Below are 21,358 nucleotides of genomic sequence, written 5' to 3' on the forward strand. Positions count from 1 at the left end.
TAACATGTAATGGGTCGGAATCTGGAATCATAAAGCTGATCTTCTCAACTGGTGAGCCAAGCTTAATGGTGTGTTTTGAGTGAGTTATAGGTAGAGCTAAGACATCGATCTTAGCACTCTTAGAGACAGATAAGGACTTAAGCAAAAAACTCACACTGGAAACAGCCTCACCTACTCACCTCAGTGTGTTTTCATGGTTATTCTTCTCTATGCATGCTGTGCAGGACAAATGTTGGTAGTCACCAATATTAAACAATCCCTGTGAGCAATAGCAAGCAGACAAACAGCCCAAGTGATAAATAACAAAAATACAAATAGCCATGTTACAGTAAAGGAAACATAAATGACAAATGAATATATATGTATAAATACATAATAATCAATGAAGAAAATGCAAGAAGAAATCATTTTTAACACCGTCTAGATTGGAAGAAATAATGAAATCTAATGTATACAAGTTGTGAGTACTTAAATTGGTGAAATAATTAACCATATAGCACAGTATTATAAAATTGAAATTTTGCTTTGTTATTATACTGGAATTGTACTCCTAAGTATATAACCTAGAGATAAACTTGTATGTTTGAACCAGAAAACATTTAATGTTGCTAATAACCATGTTACTTTAAGTAGCAAAAACAAAAGAACAGACTAAATCTCTAATGACAGGCAATTATTAATAGAGTATTTATATTTAACAACATAGTACAGGAAATTTTTTTGCAGCCATGTAAAATGTATAATTCAATGTTCAACATTTAATTATATAATTTAATTTATATATATATATAAATTAATTTATAATTAAACCTGAATATAATGTAAGTATATATCTAAACTTAACCAAAAAAGTTGCTTTTGTCAATGCTAATAAAATTATTAAATAATCAATAAATAGACATAATCAAAAATTGTGTATTGTTACACAGCTTTAAAAACTGGGATATGAAATCACTAATTTTTTGAAATTTCTTTGTTTTGATACAATCATAACAAATTGTTATGAAAATTATTAAAAAGACACCTTTTCATTTATTTTTTTTAATACTGGTAAGTGCAGACCTTCATTTTCTTTATATGGTTGTAATACTTTATTATAAATTATTTTTTTGACGAAGGCATGATTAATTATAGGGTGGTGTTCATGTAATTTCTTCCTATAATAAATTTTAATTGCATTATTATTTAACCTTGTATTAGGTTCTTAAATTAGGAATTATAAGTTAATTACATAATAATCATTGTGTGTACTTGTATATACAATATATGAATGTGAGTGTATGTAAGAAATGAAGATAAATTATTTGTCATGTTGTAAAGTGTCTCCCAAAATATTGTGCTTCTGATTTTGCCTGTATATTGTAATGTATTTGAGGGATTCTGTTACCAAAGGATACACAGAAATAAACCTGATATCCTTAAATCTGGTGATCTAGATTCAAATTTAGCTCTAACATTTCTTAAGCTTTACTATTTAATGGAAATAGCACACTCTGTGTTTTTACATGTTAGTTTTATAAAAATATGTGCAAATATATGGAAAACCATTCTCCACCTACGTGTACTTTTTTTATAAAGACTTCTCAAAGTAGATTTGCATTAATCATGCTTCAGAAGTTTCAAATAAGAATGTTCTATAAACAGAAGCCATGCCGTTTCATTGAAAAATTATTACAAAAGGTAGAATGCAGCAAATAAAAACTGTGTGATAATGATTGAACTTTAGGAATAGTCTGCCATCTGCCATGGTATAAAATATATATACAACTCTCTGATGTCCATTTAAATTAATAATGCAGTATATTTAAGATGTTTGTTTCTGTTTTCTGTTAGGTAATACAGATAAATTTTGAAGAATTCGATCTGGAGATTGGCTATGACACCTTAACAATTGGCGATGGGGGAGAAGTTGGAGACCCTAGGACGGTGCTCCAAGTGTAAGTTCTCAGTGATGTCATTCTTGACTTTGCCTACCAATTCTTTATGAAATTGTACCCTTCTTTATTTTTTCACTGGTCTCTTCTACTACAGACAACAAAAGATCATAGGACCTTAATTATTATCATCATCAATTACATATAGTATATTTATTGGTCCTGCTTCAATGAGGCTTACAGCACTTGATACAAACACAACTTACTCTGTTTGGAAACAGACAGAGGAACCCATTGGAAATGAAGGCCTGGAGTAAAATTGCAGAATGGCTGATTGGGCCTTATTTTGGAAAACATACTTGCCCCCTCAGTTTTGAAATAGACTGAGAAAGCAAGTATAAAATTGGTCCCAGAGACTGATACTGTTACCAAGTGATTGGTGGGTGCTGCTTGCTTATTGGCGGAAAATCATACCTAGCCATCAAGAACTGAGTGTCAAAACATAGATAAACTCTCACACTCAGTTCTTGATGGCTAGGTATGATTTTCTGCCAATAAGCAAGCAGCACCCACCAATCACTTAGTAACAGTATCAGACAGACTAAATATGGTTCTTAATCTAGCTAAAAGCATGAACACATTTGAAAAAGGGGGAGTGTCAGGAACATATATTGCCTGGACCTTGGGTATTCATTCCAATAATCATCCTCTGATAGAAGCATGAATAAATGCTTCAGGGAGAGTGTACTGTTTTCTCTGCTATGAATCTCAAAAGCTTAGGGTTTGTTTTCTCTCAGAATTCCTTTCATAACTGTTGATTTGCAGTTCAGGTTTTATCAAACCAGTGTTTCTCAAAATGAGGTCTTTTTGCATCACATTTGCCTGGTGCACTTTAAAAAATGTAGTTTCATCTTCTTGAACCAGTATGTCTGGGATATGACCCCAAAATTCACATTTTGGATCAAAGTTTCAGTGTAAACATCTAGAAGTAATGCCCTTATCATGTGCCCATTTCTTATTATATAAATTGACTAAAGATAACCTAGCTTTCTTCTCATTTTTTTCTTTTTTTTTTCTTTTTAATTTTACAAGAAGTTCTTCTAGTTTTAGCCCCCAATATTATTCCATCTTAGTTCTTCTCTTTCCAGGAAAAAAAGAAAGACTAAAATAATCAAACAAAAAGACAACCAATTCATCATACTTGTCTCCATGCATACTTGACCTCTTCCCATCCTCCACCCCATAATGTGAGCTTGGTGAGTTTGGTAGGCATTTCACTACAGTGGACTAATATCCTCTAGAAATAATCTACAGTTTCTCCTAGATTTCCTTGTAGTTTTTATACTTGATAGTTTGAATTTCATTATATCATCATACTGTATTAGAAATTGGCAGCCACATAGCTAATTTGATTAGGAGGTAAGGGTTTTTGTCCTTATTTGGGAAATACAGTGTTTTAAAGCACTGAAAATTACATCTTAAAAAAAAATCTGAATTTGTGGTTTCTTTTGACAAACTGGCAACAATACAATTGGATTATCACAGAACAAAAATTGGCTAAATCTTCTGCCCCTTTTATAGGGGGCCTGAGACCACTAATCCTTTTATCCTTTCACACCTGAGCTTCTAAGAACCTTTGCATTGCCAGCATGGCCTATTAACTGTTTAAATATATGACACCTGATACAACACAAACTTTGGTTTTATCCTCACATTTATTATTTTTTATTTTCCAAATAAAAAAATGAATCTGTCCCTTCATCTGATACTTTATAAAAGTTGAAATTTCTTGTGCATTAATGATATATAGCAAATTTTGTGAATAATTCTCATATTTTGAGACCTATCTTTGTAAATGTTTGATAGATCACATGTACTTCAGAAATAAAACTGTAAAACATGTGTATGATAGGACATATCTTCTTTTTTCTGGTTAGAGTACTGTATTTCAGTTCTAGATTCTTCAATATATGGACAGGGAATGGCAGTCTGGCCATCTAGAAAACTGAATAAAGAACGTCTCTGAGAGATTTTTTTTTCTTCTATCTGCCACAAAACAATACTTAGTGTCTCAGTATCGTATCAAACATTAGAAGCTATTTTGTACAGCTAACATTGTAGATCATAGATGCTATATCCTCCTTTAGCCACTGCCTTAAAGGATTTGTGAATTCATGAATATCACACAATTATATGCAGAAAAAATTAGACATACATATTTATAGTAATCCAAGAAGATACATAAGAAAGATGTCAAAGTTATTATACCAACCATTAGAACTGATGAAATTTAAGAGTACATTTATTAGTATTAAGCAGTAATTTGTACAATCACTGTTGTTAAACAAGAAAAAAATTAATAATATTTTTGAACCATGTAATTTACTCTATTTGACTGCTCAAAAAATATGGAGGCTATCATGAATTCTAATATACCTGTTGGTACTTTCTTTACAGAGGAAATTATTGTATTAATAACAGGATGTCCATTGAACATTATTTTTCAAAAGAATACCAAGTTCCCAAATGGATTTCCCTGTGCCTCCAAATTCAAAGTTCACATTGAGTATTTCATCTCCACTGGGAATAAAAATTAAAGCTTCATTTTGTGACTATTACCTTTTAGACTATTCAATCAATAGACCTAAATTGGTCCCTTAGTGAGAGTGTGGGAGAGTTAGGTGAAAGAAAAATACATTATGTTTAAATAACCATAAAACTGTGAAACTAGTGTGCACACCCACCTATTCAACAATTCATTCTGATCTAGACCTTATTGTAATTGCATATATCTTATGTTTTTGCAAAGCTCAAAATAAGAATAGGGCAATAACCCTTACTATATAATTTTTAGGTACTGAGAGAAAAAAACACTTCTATATTTTAAATATAGCCATGCATTATCTAAAAAATGGAACTCTTGCATAATAAAAAACAAAACCTCTGTGTAAACATGCCACACTCCTTCACTTTCTGCATACCTAATTAAAGAATTTTGAACCCATTCTCATTTTACCTCAATTGTCTCAAAAAAAACTACTAAAATTTTATTAGTGATTTTTGCCATCCTTTTCCAAATCTCATTGTCAAGTTCATATGATACCCCCAATTCTTTTTATATTGGAAGGAAGTGGTGGGAATATTTTAAAATCAATTTTTATATCCTGTGTTCAATGAATGAGATCAGGTAGCAGATGAGGTGAGAAGCATAGGATAATTAAATGAAAAATAAAAAAAAAGAATAAAGGCTTACAACTGATTTTTTGAGGAAGACGACACCCCAGAGCTAGCTAGATAAAGAACAGATAATAAAGACCAGAAAAAGAACAAATTTTGTCAATGGAGAATGCCTTTATAACCAAGTAAATAGTCTGTGAAAGTGACAGTATCTTACAGACTAAGATGAGTTTTCTTCTGCTGCTGGTAGGAAAATGAAAGAAGACAAAGTTACATTTTTCCTATTTTCACACTGATGTTATCATATTGTCCTTAGAAAGGATAGTAGTTCTGCTTCATTACTTATTCTATTACTGTCACTCTGAGAAATTTTGTTAATTTTGTACAAAATTGTGATTCCCATTTTTCCTATTTATATTTCTCTGTCTATAACCACGACATGTGTTTCTCAAACTTGATTTTCTAGCTAAAGAAACAAAATTGTACTTCTCTGAAAATATAATTCTCTTTTCCCTGAGCATGAATGACTATATAGAACCTAGGTAACATCTACTTCCTACAGGTGGTCAAATAAAAGCTGGCTAACTAGCTAACAGAGAATTTACAGAGTTGAAATTACATCAGAAGTTCCTTTGAAGTCTTAAGACTCTGTGATAACTGAACATATTGGATTTGTATCCACTAAGGAAACTGATATAAATGTGAGTGAAACTTGAAGCATATTTCTTAAGAAGGTTCACTTTCCCGACTGCATATTAAATGTCTAAATATTAAAAGTTATAAATCAAGCTGCATATTTTTAAATACAATATGTCCTATCCTCCTACCTTGACAAATATACTTTTTTTAAGAACCTGGAAAGACAAGTTTGAATTTAGAGTTCCAGGAAGGATGCCATTTCCTTGTTGGGGAATGAAGGCATGGGAAAATGTGGCCCTAGCCCCAGCCTGCAGCTGGCCGTGCACTCTTCCCAAACTGAGCTCCATCCTTCACTATGCACATGGATTTCCCAGCTTACACATTCAAACTACCCACTTCCCTGAAAACACTGTCCACTGAACCTCGGGGGTTCATATGAACCCATATGAACATGGGGACATATAGCTCATGTGTTCCTGCCATGGGAATATAGACATGATAAAGAGGCCTAGGTAGGTCCAGGTAGCAGGGAATTCCAAAGTACCAGGCACCAGAGAGTTGTAGAACAGTATTTCTTAAACAAACTGTAAGATAAAAGATTTGTTTTATTTCCAGTCTACATTGAGCTGATACTTTTGTAAAGTAAAAGAAAAACAAATTCCTAGAAAAATGAAATAAAAATATACAAATACATATAAATACAATCCCATTGTTTTATTTTCATTATGAAATTCCCCAGACAAAATTACTCTTTGAAATTACTCTGAAGTTTGAAAGAGTTACTCCCAATTTCTATGCTTATGACACTGTGGGCTGGAAACTTGCCTATTGTCTCCGAGGGGAAGTGGAGGAGGGATCCAGATGCCAAGCACACTGATCCACCAGCAAGAGCGGAGCTACGAGAAGGACAGAGCGGCACCCTCCATAGGGAAGGGGTCAGGGAAGCGGCCAACTTGCCTAAGTTTCAAACAGTATTACATATGTGACATGACAAATTGTTAAGACCTTATTAAAAAAAGAAAAACAGCTAAAGGGAATTTATTTTAAATAATGCTCTTCTAATAGTTAAAATAGTTTTTATTCAGATATCTGAGTTAGCAATCTGTTTACTCATTTGAGAACTTTTTCCTTTTTATTAAGTTTGATCCATGTGCTAGAAAATAAGTTTTAACACCAAAATTATACTTGATTATTTTAAGAGTACGTAGTCAAAAGTCAGCCCAGTAAAAAAAAAAGAAAATACAATCTTTTATTAGAAAACCATGAAATAGCATAACGTTTGAAAATACTTTAGAAGGAGATGAATTCAGCCTATATTAATAAACACCTTTTATATCACTTTGATAAATTTTTAACTAGATATGGGGCATTCCAACCTATTGTGTTTAGGTCATAGAATTGAATTACATATTGGAAATACATGGTTTTCTTTCTCATTTATTTTCAATATTTAGGTTCTAAAAGGTAAAATCAGTTGTCATATTCTATGGCAAAAAAATGTAGTCCATAAAAGGGTTCAATAGCTAAAATAATCCCCCCAAAAAGGACTTCATTATGAAAGATTTAAAAAAATGATTCTTATCATTTATTTCCCTGAAGTACAAAGCATATAGGTTTTGCAATTCAGTAACTTGAGTATGCTGCATCTCTTTACCTTGAGACTTTGGTTTCAAAGAAATACTCATGACAAAGCTATCAGCAATTAAATTATTAAGTAATAAAGAATGCACTGTAATTGGACAGCATATGCAATACTAAGTATTCCATGTAGTTTTATCACATGCAAATTCCTAAAATAATGCAAATTTAATCTGCAAACTTAAATTCATAGTTTAGAGATTCATTGCTGCTGCCATCTGCTGCTCCATAACCTATTGCCCATTTGTAGGCTTCCCTGTCTTGCTCTCTCTCATTCATTTTCTCTCCAGTATATTCACTTGGAGGGCATTTTTCCCCCCTCGTTTTGAAATAGCATTTTTCACTCTTGGCAACTTCATGGCATTGTAGTGTCAAGTGTCAGTAGAGATCCGAATACAAATTTGATGAACTGGTAATAATTAAGGTAATGAATTAAAACAGTGTTGCTATTTATCTTTTAAAGACTGTTAAAATAACTTTTTCAGATTGTTTTCTATTTGTTATTTTCACACTTACGTGTAAATTCACCCATAGTGAAATGGATGTAGTAAATTTGAGATAACTAACAGTGATAGTGCAGTCACAAGCACTAAATTCACTTCCAACCCTCATTTCATCTGTATAAAGAAGGGAGATGTTGGTTATATGGCCACTCTTCTCATCAGTGTAGCATCAAACCAGTGAAAACTTGCAAAATAAAAGATGAAAAAAATTCCTTAGGCACCCCTGGAAATTTGTAAGTATGCACTGATATTGGACAGGATTGTTTTGAACAGACCTCTTGAACAAGGTGAAAAATGTTATTTTGGATACCCTAGCATAATTTTATCCTATCACTTTGAAATTTTGATTTCTCCGAAAAAATCAGTGTGCAGTATAAAATTTAATTCTCAGGTATTTGCCAGTATAAGCTAACAACACTCTCCCCTGGGAACTCCTCTTTTAGTTAAATACACATAAACATACACCTACACATACTTTGGTGTTAATATAATTTTTAAAAGAAAATATTATTTATTTAAGTAATATTTTAAATAATACTTATACTAGTTTTATAGAAAAGATAGCTCTATTTTCAATATCCTAATAGGTTATTACTATTGCTCTCAGTTCATTGATCCATGTGTTTTGACAAGTTATTTTGTCAAAGTTTTTTTTAACAACTCAACAATGAACTCTTTCAAAATCTAGGCTCCACTCTTCTGGTGTCAGACTATTATATGTGACATTTTCCCTGAGCAAATTATCCTACATCCAGGAAATTATACCATCCCAAAGTTGCTTTTGTATTTGTCTCTTTTAAAAATGAAAATCTAAATCTTAATAATCCATGAGTTCATGAAAGAAGGGGATATACTAAATATAACAACAATATGATACTTTTAGAGATTGATGACTACACGTTACAAAGGGCCTAGAGAATTAACCAGTCAGAAGAATCCTTCACCCCTTATGTTAGAGTTATAAAAACAATAAAAATATGTCTTACTGCTCTTTTCTCTGCCTCACACCCCTCCTCCACTATGCATACATACATATGCACATACACACACTCACTCATTTGTGCTCACAAGCATTTTAAGTTCCTTAAGGGCAGCAATTTTCTTCTACTCAGCTTTCCAAGAATACCTAACACAGAGCCTTATGTTAGCACTGTTAAGAGTTGCATGAATTACAGTGGGAGAGGAAAAATTAATCTCTACCGAGGCAAACCTATGAAGACATGTCAGCATGCAAAGGGTATCTTTGTAGACATCAGTGAGGACATGCCATGATTTGAAAAGAGCTTGCAGGGCTACCTGGCTTAATTCATTTGGGCTGCTGTAACGAAAACGCAATAGACTGTGTGGTTTATAAACAACAGAAATGTGTTTATCACAGTTCTGGAGGTTAGAAGTTCAAGATCACAGTGTCAACAGAGTCAATGTCTGATGAGAATGCACTTTCCAGTTCATAGATGGCTGTCTTCTTTGTCCTCATATGGCAGAAGGGAACAGGGACCTCTCTAGGGCCGCTTTCATGGCTCTGCCCTCATTACCTAATTATCTCTCAAAGTCCCCATCCCCAAATACCCTCACATTGCGGATTATGTTCCAATATATGAATTGGAGACAGTCAGTCTCTAGCACTGGGAATTTCAACAACACTCACTGATATCACAGCCAGGAAAAACAATCAAACTGACAGAGCAACTGTCCCATCAATTGGTGTGTAGTCATTCAAATAACTTGTTACTGAGCAATAATAAGTATAGGCACTTGGAACTACAGAATTATTTTAGGCCACAAGATGAAAATAATCTCTGTGATATTTTGATTACTAGCAACAAATTATTAAATATAAAAAATAGTTAGTTTTTTTTAGTATTCTTCATTATTTCTTCATAGTGATTATAGCCACATCTTTCTATTGTGAAAACACTGGTGATTTTACTTAAATGAAAAGTCAGTTTACTACTGTTTTTCTTTGGTTTGCTTTTTGTGTATTTTACATGAATTGAACTGTGTAAAATTTAAAAAAAAATGTTTTAGTTGGTGTTTTTATCTTTTTAAGCAGGGATACTTGTACTGTGGTAGGCATTTTAAAAGTGGTTGTAGAAAAAATACTGAGACAAAATATAGAAAGGATATCTAAATAAGCTAAAATTCCTCACACTAAATGTTATACGTACCACACCTTGTTAGAGTGCTAAGCATATAAACTATCCACAGGTGAATACAAAGACGTATGTGCTAGTGTCTTGACCTTTCAAATTCTTTCTCAGAAATAAATTTTGGTATAGCAATCTGTTTTGTGTATGTAATAAGAACCAAGATAAATACCCTCACATACAAAATGCTTTTGAATTAGGCAATAAATTGAAACTTCTGAAGCCAAAGTCCATAAATGCAATAAAAGCCACAATTATTGGCTATTTGATTAGCTAATTGAACTAACAATTTAGTCCCATTATTCCATAGTACTTTGTACATTTTTATTTTAAAAGCTATATGTTATTCTTTTTTTCCCAGTGCGTTGATCCCTCTTTTTTTTTTCCAACTTTATTGAGTTATAATTGACAAATACAATTGTAAGGTATTTAAAGTATACAATATGATACACTGTACATGTATACATTGTTACATGTATACATTGTTAGGAATTCTCCCATTGAGTTAACACATTCATCACTTCACGTATTTACCTTTTTGTTTTTCTTGGTGAGAACATTCACATTCTGCTCTTAGCAAATTTCAATTATTCGGTATAGTGTTATCAACTATAGTCCCCATGTTAAATATTAGCTCTTCAATCTTACTCATGCTTGTACCCTTTTTACCATCTTCTACCTATTTTCCCTAATCCCAAGCACTTCACACTTTCACACTTTTCTATTCCTATTTTCTATGAGTTCAACTTTTTTTTTTTTCCTCACATAAAAGTGATACCATGCAGTATTTATCTTTGTCTGGCTTGTTTCACTTAGCATGGTGCCATTCAGATTCACTCATATTGTTACAAATGACAGGATCCTTCTTTTTTTTAAAGCTGAACAGTAAACTAGTGTGTGTGTGTGTGTGTGTGTGTGTGTGTGTGTATGTGTGTGTGTGTGTGTCTCATTTTCTTGGGCCAGTCATCTGCTGATGGACACTTACGCTGTTTCCTTACCTTGACTTGTGTGAATAATGCTACAGTGAACATGGAAGTAGAGGTGTCTCTGTGATACCAGTTCTGTTTCCTTTGAATATGTACACCCACAAGTGGAGTTGCTAGGATTATATGGTAGTTATATAATTTTTTGAGTAACCTCCACACTGTTCCATAATGACTGTACCAGTTTACATTGCCACCAATAGTATATGAGTTCCTTTTTCTTCTCATCTTCACCAGTTTTTTTTTATTCTTGACTTTTTGGTAGAGACATCCTCACAGATCTGATGCAATACCACTTATTGATACTACCTACTAGTCCTATTTTGTGTTGTTTTTAAATCTAACTTTTTGTAGCCATCATCATGCCTAGTGAATTTCATATATGCCAAATGAATGTATAAATTACCCTTGATAGCACTGTATTAGAAGAAAGAATATTAAATATAAATCCATGAAAGCCAAAAGTTACATGTTTATATGATACAAAAAATATATATATTGGAACATCGGAATGCAGTTGTTATCTCTAATGGATGCACACATATGCATAGAGACATTATTTAAAATGTCAGATGTTGAACCTAATTGAAATTTAATACATCCTCTCCTTTATTTCATATTGTATTTGAGTTCTTGAGGAAAATTTCTCAGTGCATTTATTTAGGGTTTTTATGCTTTTTTTCTAGCATGAAGGAACTAAGTAAAAAAGTTAAAATGAATTATGAACACTGAGGTATTCACTAGGTGAACACTAGGTTACTCATCCTATTTATAAATATGTATTAACTAAAATTTCTTTTTCAAGTTTACAGGTAATAGGTTCAAAAGATGTATAACAAACATGTTAAAACTATTTGAAGACATATTTGAGAGCCTTTTGAAAAATGTTTTAAGATTCCCTCCTCTGTGGTCCAGAAGCGCCCTTTACTGTCAGGGATGGGAGTTGAATACAAAGTTGTCCAGACCAGGTAGATCCTGCAGATTGAATCTAAACCAAGGTCTTTTTGAGAAAATATCTCATGGACTTAGCCATTGAGGATGCGAAGGTTTTTAAGTGAGATACCCAGTATTGAGAAAATAAAATTAAAAATAAAGTCGCCTACCAACCTAGAAAATCCTTTCTCAAAATGTAGAAAAGAATGAATCAATTTTACTATTGAGTAATAATTAAACAAGGCTGTGATGTGTATCATAAGCTACCTGCTAAAGGGATTACAAAAAAAGGAAAAAACTCATCCATTTATATGTACAGGCAATGCAATCCATTGCCTCCATGTTAATTATCCTTATTAAAATAAAAAATAAACTTTTCCCATCTTTATGACAAGCAGGAAGTTACATCCTGGAACCAGGTGCCTGGGCTTTATTTAAATCTAACAGAAACAGGTGTCACGGTATCATCTTTCTTCATGTTTACATTTCAAAGACACAACTCTAAGATCTCCAAGGAAGACGTTCTTGGGGTGGAAAACTGGTATGAGGTTTATTTAGCTTTTAAAACATTCACCTATATCTGAAAGAATCAGAGAAAGCAAGGGTTTATAACTTCAGGTTTTCTTAAAGAAATGCTAAAGAAAATACAGGGGAGGAGAGTTTTCTGACCAGGGAAAATCTGAGTTTTTGTTTTTTGTTTTTGTTGTTAGATTTGCATTTGCACTTAAAATTTTTCTTTTTGTGACTATTTTATAATAAAACTACAATTTTCTAATTAGCTCTGTTGCTGTTTCTACTTTCCTCTGGGCAGTTTGCAGTCATCAAAATATAAAGCAAGTCCACAGTAAAATACAAAGCAAGGCAATTATCAGGACTACCATAGGATTGATATAAAAATTCAGTGCAATATTTGCCTTAGAGGAATAACCTTTAAATATATTATACCAATAGTGACTGGGTAAAGCAGATTCTTGGTTAGCAATGGTCAAAAATTCTCTTTCATCATGTATTAGTTGTACAAATTATTGTGATATCTATATTGCCTAATTTTCAAATGATTTAACATTTGAGTATAATTTTGTGTCTTGAGTATTACTTTGCAGTATTCTTATTGAAGCTACCCAATCCAAGCCTGAGGAATTCTTTAACCTGGAGCCTGAATCTAAATTTTTAACTAAGTTGTTTTTCTTTAAAGACCCAATACATTTTTTTCTAATTTAACATTCAACATAAGCAGCACTGCATTTACAAGATAATCTAGGCCCTTCAGTAATTCCATCTTTCAATATAAATTTTCCAAGATGAGAACCACAAAGATACCCACAACTGTTACCTAATATTATTATGAGGCTCCTATTGAAGGGTGCATAATGAACTTCTAGTATTTAAATTTCATACCTCTAATTGTTTTAAATCTTAAGGACAAACCCAGACTATGGGCCATTTTTTTTGCATGGTTCCAAATTAATAGTCAATTGAGTCTCCAGCAATAATATATATCCAATTTTGTTTATCTGTACTTGGACTGGAGAGAACTTGTATCTCAAAGTTAATCAAGTGACTTTAGACCTTTCTTCTGCAGTCTTACTGTATAAAAGCCAGCTTTTGGTTTGTCTTCTAATTAGATGCTTTTCATTCCGCACCAACCTTCCAATCAAACCAGTTAATAAAACTGGGTTTTTTTTGTCAAATATAAATAGTATCTGGATGTATGTTATTTACTTTACTTTGATATTATAAAAAATTAGTAAGAAAATGGTCTCACTTTTACTATGCCAATAATTTGCTTGCTGGATTTATAAATCCAGATTATGTCTATATTGATGTAACAGTAAAATTATGCCAGACCAGTTGGACAGTTATAGAAGACTTTTTGGAGACTACTGCAATAGGAGTCAGGACTATTAAAACAGGGGCTAAGACTATTGAGGTGAGCGTCAATACTATTTGAACAGGGAAGAGAAATTGAACTCAATTCTGCTAAAAGGAAAGGTAGATAATTTTTAAGTATGGGATGAGCTAATGGAAAAGTGCTAGAGATTCAGGTGGGAGATTCGTGGATGAAAACAGGCCTCCTGTGTGCCGCTAACAGTTGCTTATCAAAGTTGAACTTGTACTTTCCCACAAAGACTGATAGACAGGAGTGTTATCTCCATTGATGATTCCATTTCAAAAGAATAGCTCCCAGGCCCTTGAGAAAGACATCCCTGGGGTATAGAAATTTACGTCTCAAAGGGCAGAGAAAGGATTTACAATTGCAAGTTTTCTAAAGTTAAGGCTCTAAGAAAAAGGTAGGGAAGGAGCCTTTACTTGGGAAGAAGCCCTTATGAAGTTTAGTTAAGCTGAGGGGAACTTTACGATCTGTGGGAGACAATTTAAAGCTGTTTGGAAATAGTGATTATGTGAAATGTTACTGGGAGGTTAGAAAGAAAACGTAGTGTAAAGAATATTATGTTTATTTTCTAACAAAATGTAATTCTTAACGTAACCAAAATAATACTACCATGAATAAGAGAGCAGAGCAGTCCATGAGAATCCTCAATTTGCTAGATCACCTTCTTTCAGTTGCATTCAGTTGCCCTTATCAGTTGCTCTAGAAAACTGAGGCTGGCTTCACTTGACAAGCAAAGATCCTCTAGGTTGTCCTTTCACTTTGCCCATATGGATGACCAGCAGCCCTTGACGGGGTTCCTCCAGCACAGGAGCCACTGCATCTTTCCTCTAAAACAATTTTAGGGACAAATTGGGCCAGTCAGTAGGGGTGGTAGACTTCTGGTGGGCCCTTCAAGGTCCTTATAACTTTATGTCTAAGGACTTCTAGAGAAGAAAGAACCCCTTTGAAGTATTAAACATGTTTATGAGAGGATTCTGTTAAATCAGGCACAGAGCATGATCTCTGACCCAGATTCATAGGTCTGCCAAATATAAGTTCAAAGGGAAAAATACCATGCTTACTTGCATGGGTTGCTCTTATTTTTAACAAGGCTAGCAGTAAAATTCTAGGCCTTTTTAATCTAGTATATTGCTGAATCTTAACAAATAGTTTGATTCATCTTGTGAGATTCTGTAAACATTTGCGTGATTATGAGATAACTGTGGAAATAAGATGACTTCCTCTGATTCATTATGCTCTACTATCCCTGAAGTAGAAAACGTGTATTCAAAGAGACTGTACTACTGCCTAAGCAGTGGGAAAGTGCCAAAGGGAGAGGTAGACTCCAGACCATCCGGAGATCATATGCAATATAACTAGACAAAATCTATTATTTTCTGCAGGCATTAGTTCTATGAAATCCAAATGCCACCAAGTTTCTGGTAAAGTAGTTGGGGAAAACTGCCTGCACTTACCTTGGGTGTCCCCTGTAAAGAATTCTGCTGACAACTTGCTCATCTCTTTAATATGCTTTGAATAACTTGATCTTCTAGGTAGAGGTAGTAAGAGTCTGTTACCTTTAAAATTCCTCTTTAAGATGGTTATGTTCATGATACAACATTGCCAACCAAGGAATAAGGGCTGTGGCATAGGAAGGATTTTGTTAGGTAATTCCCATAGTTCAGTCAAATTTCTTTTAGCTCCCTTTTCAATCCATTTGTACATTTCCTTTTGTAAAGCACATTTTTGGAAATTAACTAAAATTGCCTGTTGTATTGAATGTGAGGCTTCTGAGTTTGAAATCTGCCACATTTAATGGTGGCTTTTGCAGCTCTTTCAACATCATTGCTGCGAGGAGTGTTCATATCACCGTGCGTGAGCTCTACCGCGGATGACTGATCTGAGAAGGCAGTTGCACAGCTTCTGACAAATCAGCTATTAATTTTGATATTTTATGAGGTATTTTACCATGACATACTTTATTTCCCCTCAAAGCAGAGAAACTAGTTTTTCCAAATTTGGTTCTTTGCATTACAGTTAGCAAACACATTTATAAAGAATTGCAACTCTTGTTGCTGCTATTCACTAGGCTGCTTTTTCCATCTTAGTTCTAGGACAAACACAGGCTTTCAAAATTTCATAAGAAATCTCCACAGCATGCAAAGCCTTAAGCTGGTCACTTTTATCCTAAGTACCTGACCCATCAATAAACATTATTAAATCAGCACCGTGAATATCAGATAAACCAGGTCAGGGCATAGTGTCTCCTTCTTCTGCCATTTTACCCTTAGGATCATCTAAAATGATTATAATCTGGTAAAAGGTTAGCAGAGTTTAGGAGATAGCATGACCACAACACAATGTTAGGACTGAATAATAATGCTTGTTCATATCTAGTCTGATGGCATACCCACAAACTGTAAATCTTACGTTCTGACAGGATAGCTGTCCAGAACACAGGACATATCAGTAAGTCAAATGACTAAAGGTAAGGGCTTGTGGCTTTTTTAAAGTGTGTCTGCTGCCTCACTGCATCCCAGTATGTACAGTGCCACAGCCTCCAGAACTGAGAAATACATACATGATGTGTGGTCTAATCCCAACTTTGAGTTAAAGTTCCAGAAGTAATTCCTTTATTTTCATGACAAAACAAGTCGAAAGGCTTCTCAAAATTTCGACGCTCCAAAGCTGAGATGATAGCCAATTTTAAGCCTCTGCAGATTCTATGGACTCAATCAGAGGGTCTGAGTCATGTAGTTGCTCCCTCAGAGGTTTTTTCCCACTTAGCAAAAGTTGGAATCCATGGTCTACAATACCCTGATAGTTCCCCAAATTGTGTAAATGTTCACTGTAATGGGGCATTTCATCTGCAAAGTGGGCTGACTCCTCTATTGTAACACATCTTTAACTTTAGCAAAATAGATGCCCTAAATATTTTACCCCAGTTTAGCAATACCACAGTTTGTTTAGTGAGGCCTTATGCCCTGACGAAGGGGGCATTGTAACAAAGCCAAAGCTTCAGTTTTGCTTTGCTCTTTAGCTTCTGACACTGCCAGCAAACCCTGTAAATACTGAATACTTTCCAGTCCTTCTGGTGGACCAGCTTTCTCTATGTTTCCCTGTAAATGGCTGAAGAAATAGTAGGAGAGGACTGAAACTCTTAAGAAGACCTTTGCCATAAATATTGGACTCTTTCATAAGTAAAATCAAACAGAAATTTAGACTTGTCCCTGAGAATTGAGGAAAAAAACAAAGCATAGATAAATTAGAAAAAATCTTTGTGGAGAATGGTATTAAGGTTACAATAGTTCCAGTGTTAGGAACTATAGGTATTAATAGAACAATAAATTTATGTACTTCTTTGAGATCTGCACAAAGGTCAAACCATCTTTGTCTAATTTATCTTCCCCCTTTACTGGAAGTTTGGCAGTATTGTAGGGTAAGTAATCTTTCATAATTATGCATTGTTTTCCTAAAGCTTTTTATAACTGCCATTATTCCTTCTCATTGAACTCTCAGCAAAGGGTATTGTTTGACACATGGCCGTGCTTTTGATAAGCTATTTATTTCAGTTCTGTATCTCAGATTAAATCAGTATTATTATTTCTAGGGCCCAAAGTAAGGCGTTGATTTGTTTCTGCTCAGAGCACTTCTCCAGCACACTGTAAGACTGCTTCTTTCTGCCCTATCCCTTTTCTCTCAGAAAGCACCCAGTAAACAAATTGTATTTTATTTTTTTCAGGGCATTGTGCAGACACTCCATATGGAGTATACAGTATGGTAGTCTTAATTCGCACAAGTGATCTCTCCCCAGTAGGTTTACAGGAAAATCAGGAGGAAGTGAGAAAACATGTTCCTCAGTCACAGAATCTATTCATGTGGGAACCATGGAAGAAATGTAACAGGTATAAAGCTGATCCAAAATACCAACAACCTGTGTTGATTTATTGCCAGATAAATGAGAAGTGAGGAATTTCTAGTAGCACCAGTATCTGCCAGAAAAGCAAAAATGTTATAGTCTGAGGGAAAGTTACTGAAACATCTATTTCACCAGTTCCTAACCTTTGAAATTCCCTCAATCTGTCAACTGTAAACCATTTGTAATCATTCCCTAGCTTTCTGGGCTTTCCTGTTTCTCTTGTTTCTTTAGTTTCTGCATCTTCTGGAATGCCTTTACTCAAGTCCTTCTGCCAGCATCCCCTTTTCTTGAAATAATGATGCACTGTGTTTTTTTTTTCCTTTGTTCCCTTCACAGCTTGACCAGAGTAGAGGTTATTTATTTTAGTTAGTAGTCTTCACTGAACAGTTAACACAGTACTTTTTAACTTGTTTTCTTTTTCGTATTTCTCTAGTTTAACCCAAAACTGAGTAACTGCTGCTAAGATTTGAGTACTGGTCTGTCCTTGCCATTCTACGACCTTTTCCTTAATTTGAGCTTGGGCAGTCAAGCAAGAGAGCCAAGACAAAGGTGGACAGGGCCAGAGGACAGTTTTGATTTGCTCTTAGATCCATTCTAGCAAATTTTGATCGATTCTCAACAAATTACTGATGGAAAATAATGGTGCACTCACCCACCTTCTGGATACAGTACTGCAGTTTCTCCCAGCTCACCTATAGAAGAAAGTCTATGGGCGTCTCTGCAGTGGGTCACCCAAGCCTTTCTTTCTTCCACAGTTGTGGAAGGGGATGGGTAGTTGGCTACTCACCAGTGCAGGGGTATCATCTGGTCCCCATGTGCTTGCTTCATCAAGTGAGCAAAGTCTCCTGGTTGCAGACTTCACAAAGTGGCTTGTGCTCATCCCTATAGACTGAAAACTGTGGAGGACTCTTGTAATCTTTTGAGAAACTGGAAAAGAAGCTTTCATGTGAATAATAGCTGGCAACAGGTTGGGTAACTTCTCAAGGGCATCATCTTCACTGGTGATCAAATAAGAAGACTTGGTTTCCCTTACATTGTGGCAAGAAAAATGTAAAATTACCTCTTTGGCATCTTTCCCATGTTGGTAGATTTACCAACTTAATACTTCTTTTTTGTTTTGCCTTTTTTTTCAATTAATGAAAGAGCTCACCATCCAGTTGCCTTCATAGAGGGACAGTCTCTTGTACATGTTCTCAGCTATTCCCTAAATGTATCCCTTTATGACTCCTGCTTTCCTGGATGCATGGTGTATTGATGGTGAACTCCTGGAGGTAGAATCTGTGCTGAGATACAGAGTGGGTTCAAGGCTAGATAGGATGTGAGGCACACAAATCCATGGCCTTACTCAAGGTGGGTAATTCATTACCAGCTCAAGAAGGTGTACCCTTATCCTTCTGTGTAGGGACATCTACTAACAGAGGGAACCACATGTCCCTTTGTGGAAGAGGAAAGATCATCACTTCTCTCTTCCCAGGCATCTGTTTGAAGAAAGAAAGATAAAGAGATGCATGGGAAACAGAGGGAACACAGACAGCAAAAGGAGAAAAGGTCTATGTGAAAGAGAAGGTGCTTTTAATTCTCACATTTTTTTCTTCCATTCATCTCAATCTTTTCTTCAATCATTTTTAACTTTCCTTTTAGAATGATATCCATCCAATAAATACCAGTAATGAATTTGCTTTGAATATGGTCCTCATAAAACCCTCACAAATCCTGAAAGACTAGATTGTCACATGTATTCCAGATCTGACAGAGAAACATTACTTGTTGAAGAGAAAGAACTGCAGGCAACATTCCTGTTTTCCCATATATTTCCACAAATGGTTCTGGTGGGATTTTAGAGCCCAATTTACCTTTGCTTATTCAATAATAAAATAGTGAATGTGGAGTGGGTGGCTCATCCAGCTAATACTCAAAAAAAAGCAGAACACTAGAAGAGAGACTTCTTTACAATCCACGATCTCTTTTATGACTGTTGTGTGGCTACATGACCTTCAGCTGGTACAGTTAATTCAGAACTGCCATTTGTATGCCATCCTTATCACAAAATTGTTAAAACTAAAATATGCTAACCCAGTTCATTCCCTCCACAAAATGTAGAAAAGGGTGTAGCAGTTTTAATATTGAATAAGCTTTAAACAAGACTGTGATGTGCATCAGAGGCAATCCACCAAGGAGAATGCAAAGAGAATTAAGCTCGCCCTTTCATATAGTCAGGCAGATACAATCCATTATATACATGTTAATTGTCATTATCAAAAGGAAAAATAACTTCTCCTATTTGCATGACAGGCGAGACTTTACATCATGGAACTATGTGCCCAGGCTTACACTCCCATAGAAACAGGGAGAGACAGGGCAACACCCTCTTTGATGCTCACACCTCCAAGAGGTGGCCCAGAGGCCTCCAAAAAAGACATTCATGGGATGCAAGATTGGCAAAAGGCTTACTTAGCTGAAAAGATTTATGTACCTGTCAAATAAACAGATGTTTGTAATTTCAAGTTTTAGAAAGGGAATGCTCGAGAAGGAGAGTTTCTCCTTCCCTCTTTAGCATCAGGGAAAATTTTAATTTTTTATTACTTTCTTATTATTATTGTTTTTGTTGTTATGCTAGATTTAGATTTACCCTTACACCAGCGATGAGTTGGAAACTATGTAGAATCATGGCAAATAGGAGAATAAGTTAGCCTGTATGTGTGATCTGCTCTTTCTGAACTGACAAAATTACCATGCTAGAGGTTTGTGGATGGTAAAAGTTCAGGACTAAAAATAATAAAGAGTAATAATTAAATCTCATGAAAACAAATTTTAATATTCCCCATGAGAGTGATTTTTGACATATTTGATATGTTGTACCCGATGCACATTCTATAATTTTAAGCCCTCATGCCCATTTCATAATTGATTTATTCTTTGTCCTGTTTCTTTAAGCTTGAGTCCTCGATCTTACCCATAAACTTTGTCTCTACCGCAGTTGAAGAGGCTAGTACTTAAGAACTCACCAATTTGAAAATTAAAATTCATATGCCACAAAATTTAACTGAAAGATGTTTTGAAGTGATAGTGTATATGCGTTTGTGTCTGTGTGAATACAGATGCATGTACATGCAGACATACACATATATTACACAGAAGAATGTGTGTGTATCCTTTATACTATAATAATTTTAAATTTTCTTTGGGAGGATAAAAATGAATAAAATCTGAAACACCATATTATCTTATAGTATTATCATATTTTGTAATACTCCTCAATATCATGCATATTTCATTAGTTAAATTACAATATATTTAACTGGGTTTGTTTTTTTATAGAATCCCTTGAATTCTGTAACACTGGATGCTGATGACATAACTATACTGCTAATGTGGTCTGCTGGTTGTGTTTTAGTTATGGCTGACCAAGGAGCAGCGCATTTTACTGCCCCGTCACTTCAAGGATATGGCCATTATGCTGCCCTCTGCTGGCCTAATTATAGTACAGACTCCGTCCAAGAGATGTTCTCTCAGGGTGCCCTTTTTATTATGAAGAACATTTTTATACCTCCTCTTCTAATGTAACATTCCATCAATCTTCATGGTTTTAAAAATAAAGTAGGTATACACTTAGAAATTCCTTCTTTTACAAACCTATCATTTTAGTATATAATTTATAATTCCCTGTCAGTA

At 34.5% G+C, this 21,358-nt stretch overlaps 1 protein-coding gene across 5 annotated transcripts in view; it reads left to right on the forward strand.

Annotated features, from left to right (window-relative positions):
• The window catches only part of CSMD3 (CUB and Sushi multiple domains 3), a 1,218,504-nt gene that overhangs the window by 659,683 nt on the left and 537,463 nt on the right, over positions 1-21,358 (forward strand). For all 5 annotated transcript variants that reach the window (XM_057497816.1, XM_036876426.2, XM_057497817.1 and 2 more), the window contains one exon: positions 1,834-1,937. In XM_057497816.1, coding sequence (XP_057353799.1) covers positions 1,834-1,937 — 104 coding nt within the window. The remainder of the gene's footprint in view (positions 1-1,833; positions 1,938-21,358) is intronic.

This window comes from Manis pentadactyla, chromosome 3 (assembly GCF_030020395.1).
Source record: "Manis pentadactyla isolate mManPen7 chromosome 3, mManPen7.hap1, whole genome shotgun sequence".
NCBI classification, from domain to species: Eukaryota; Metazoa; Chordata; class Mammalia; order Pholidota; family Manidae; genus Manis; species Manis pentadactyla.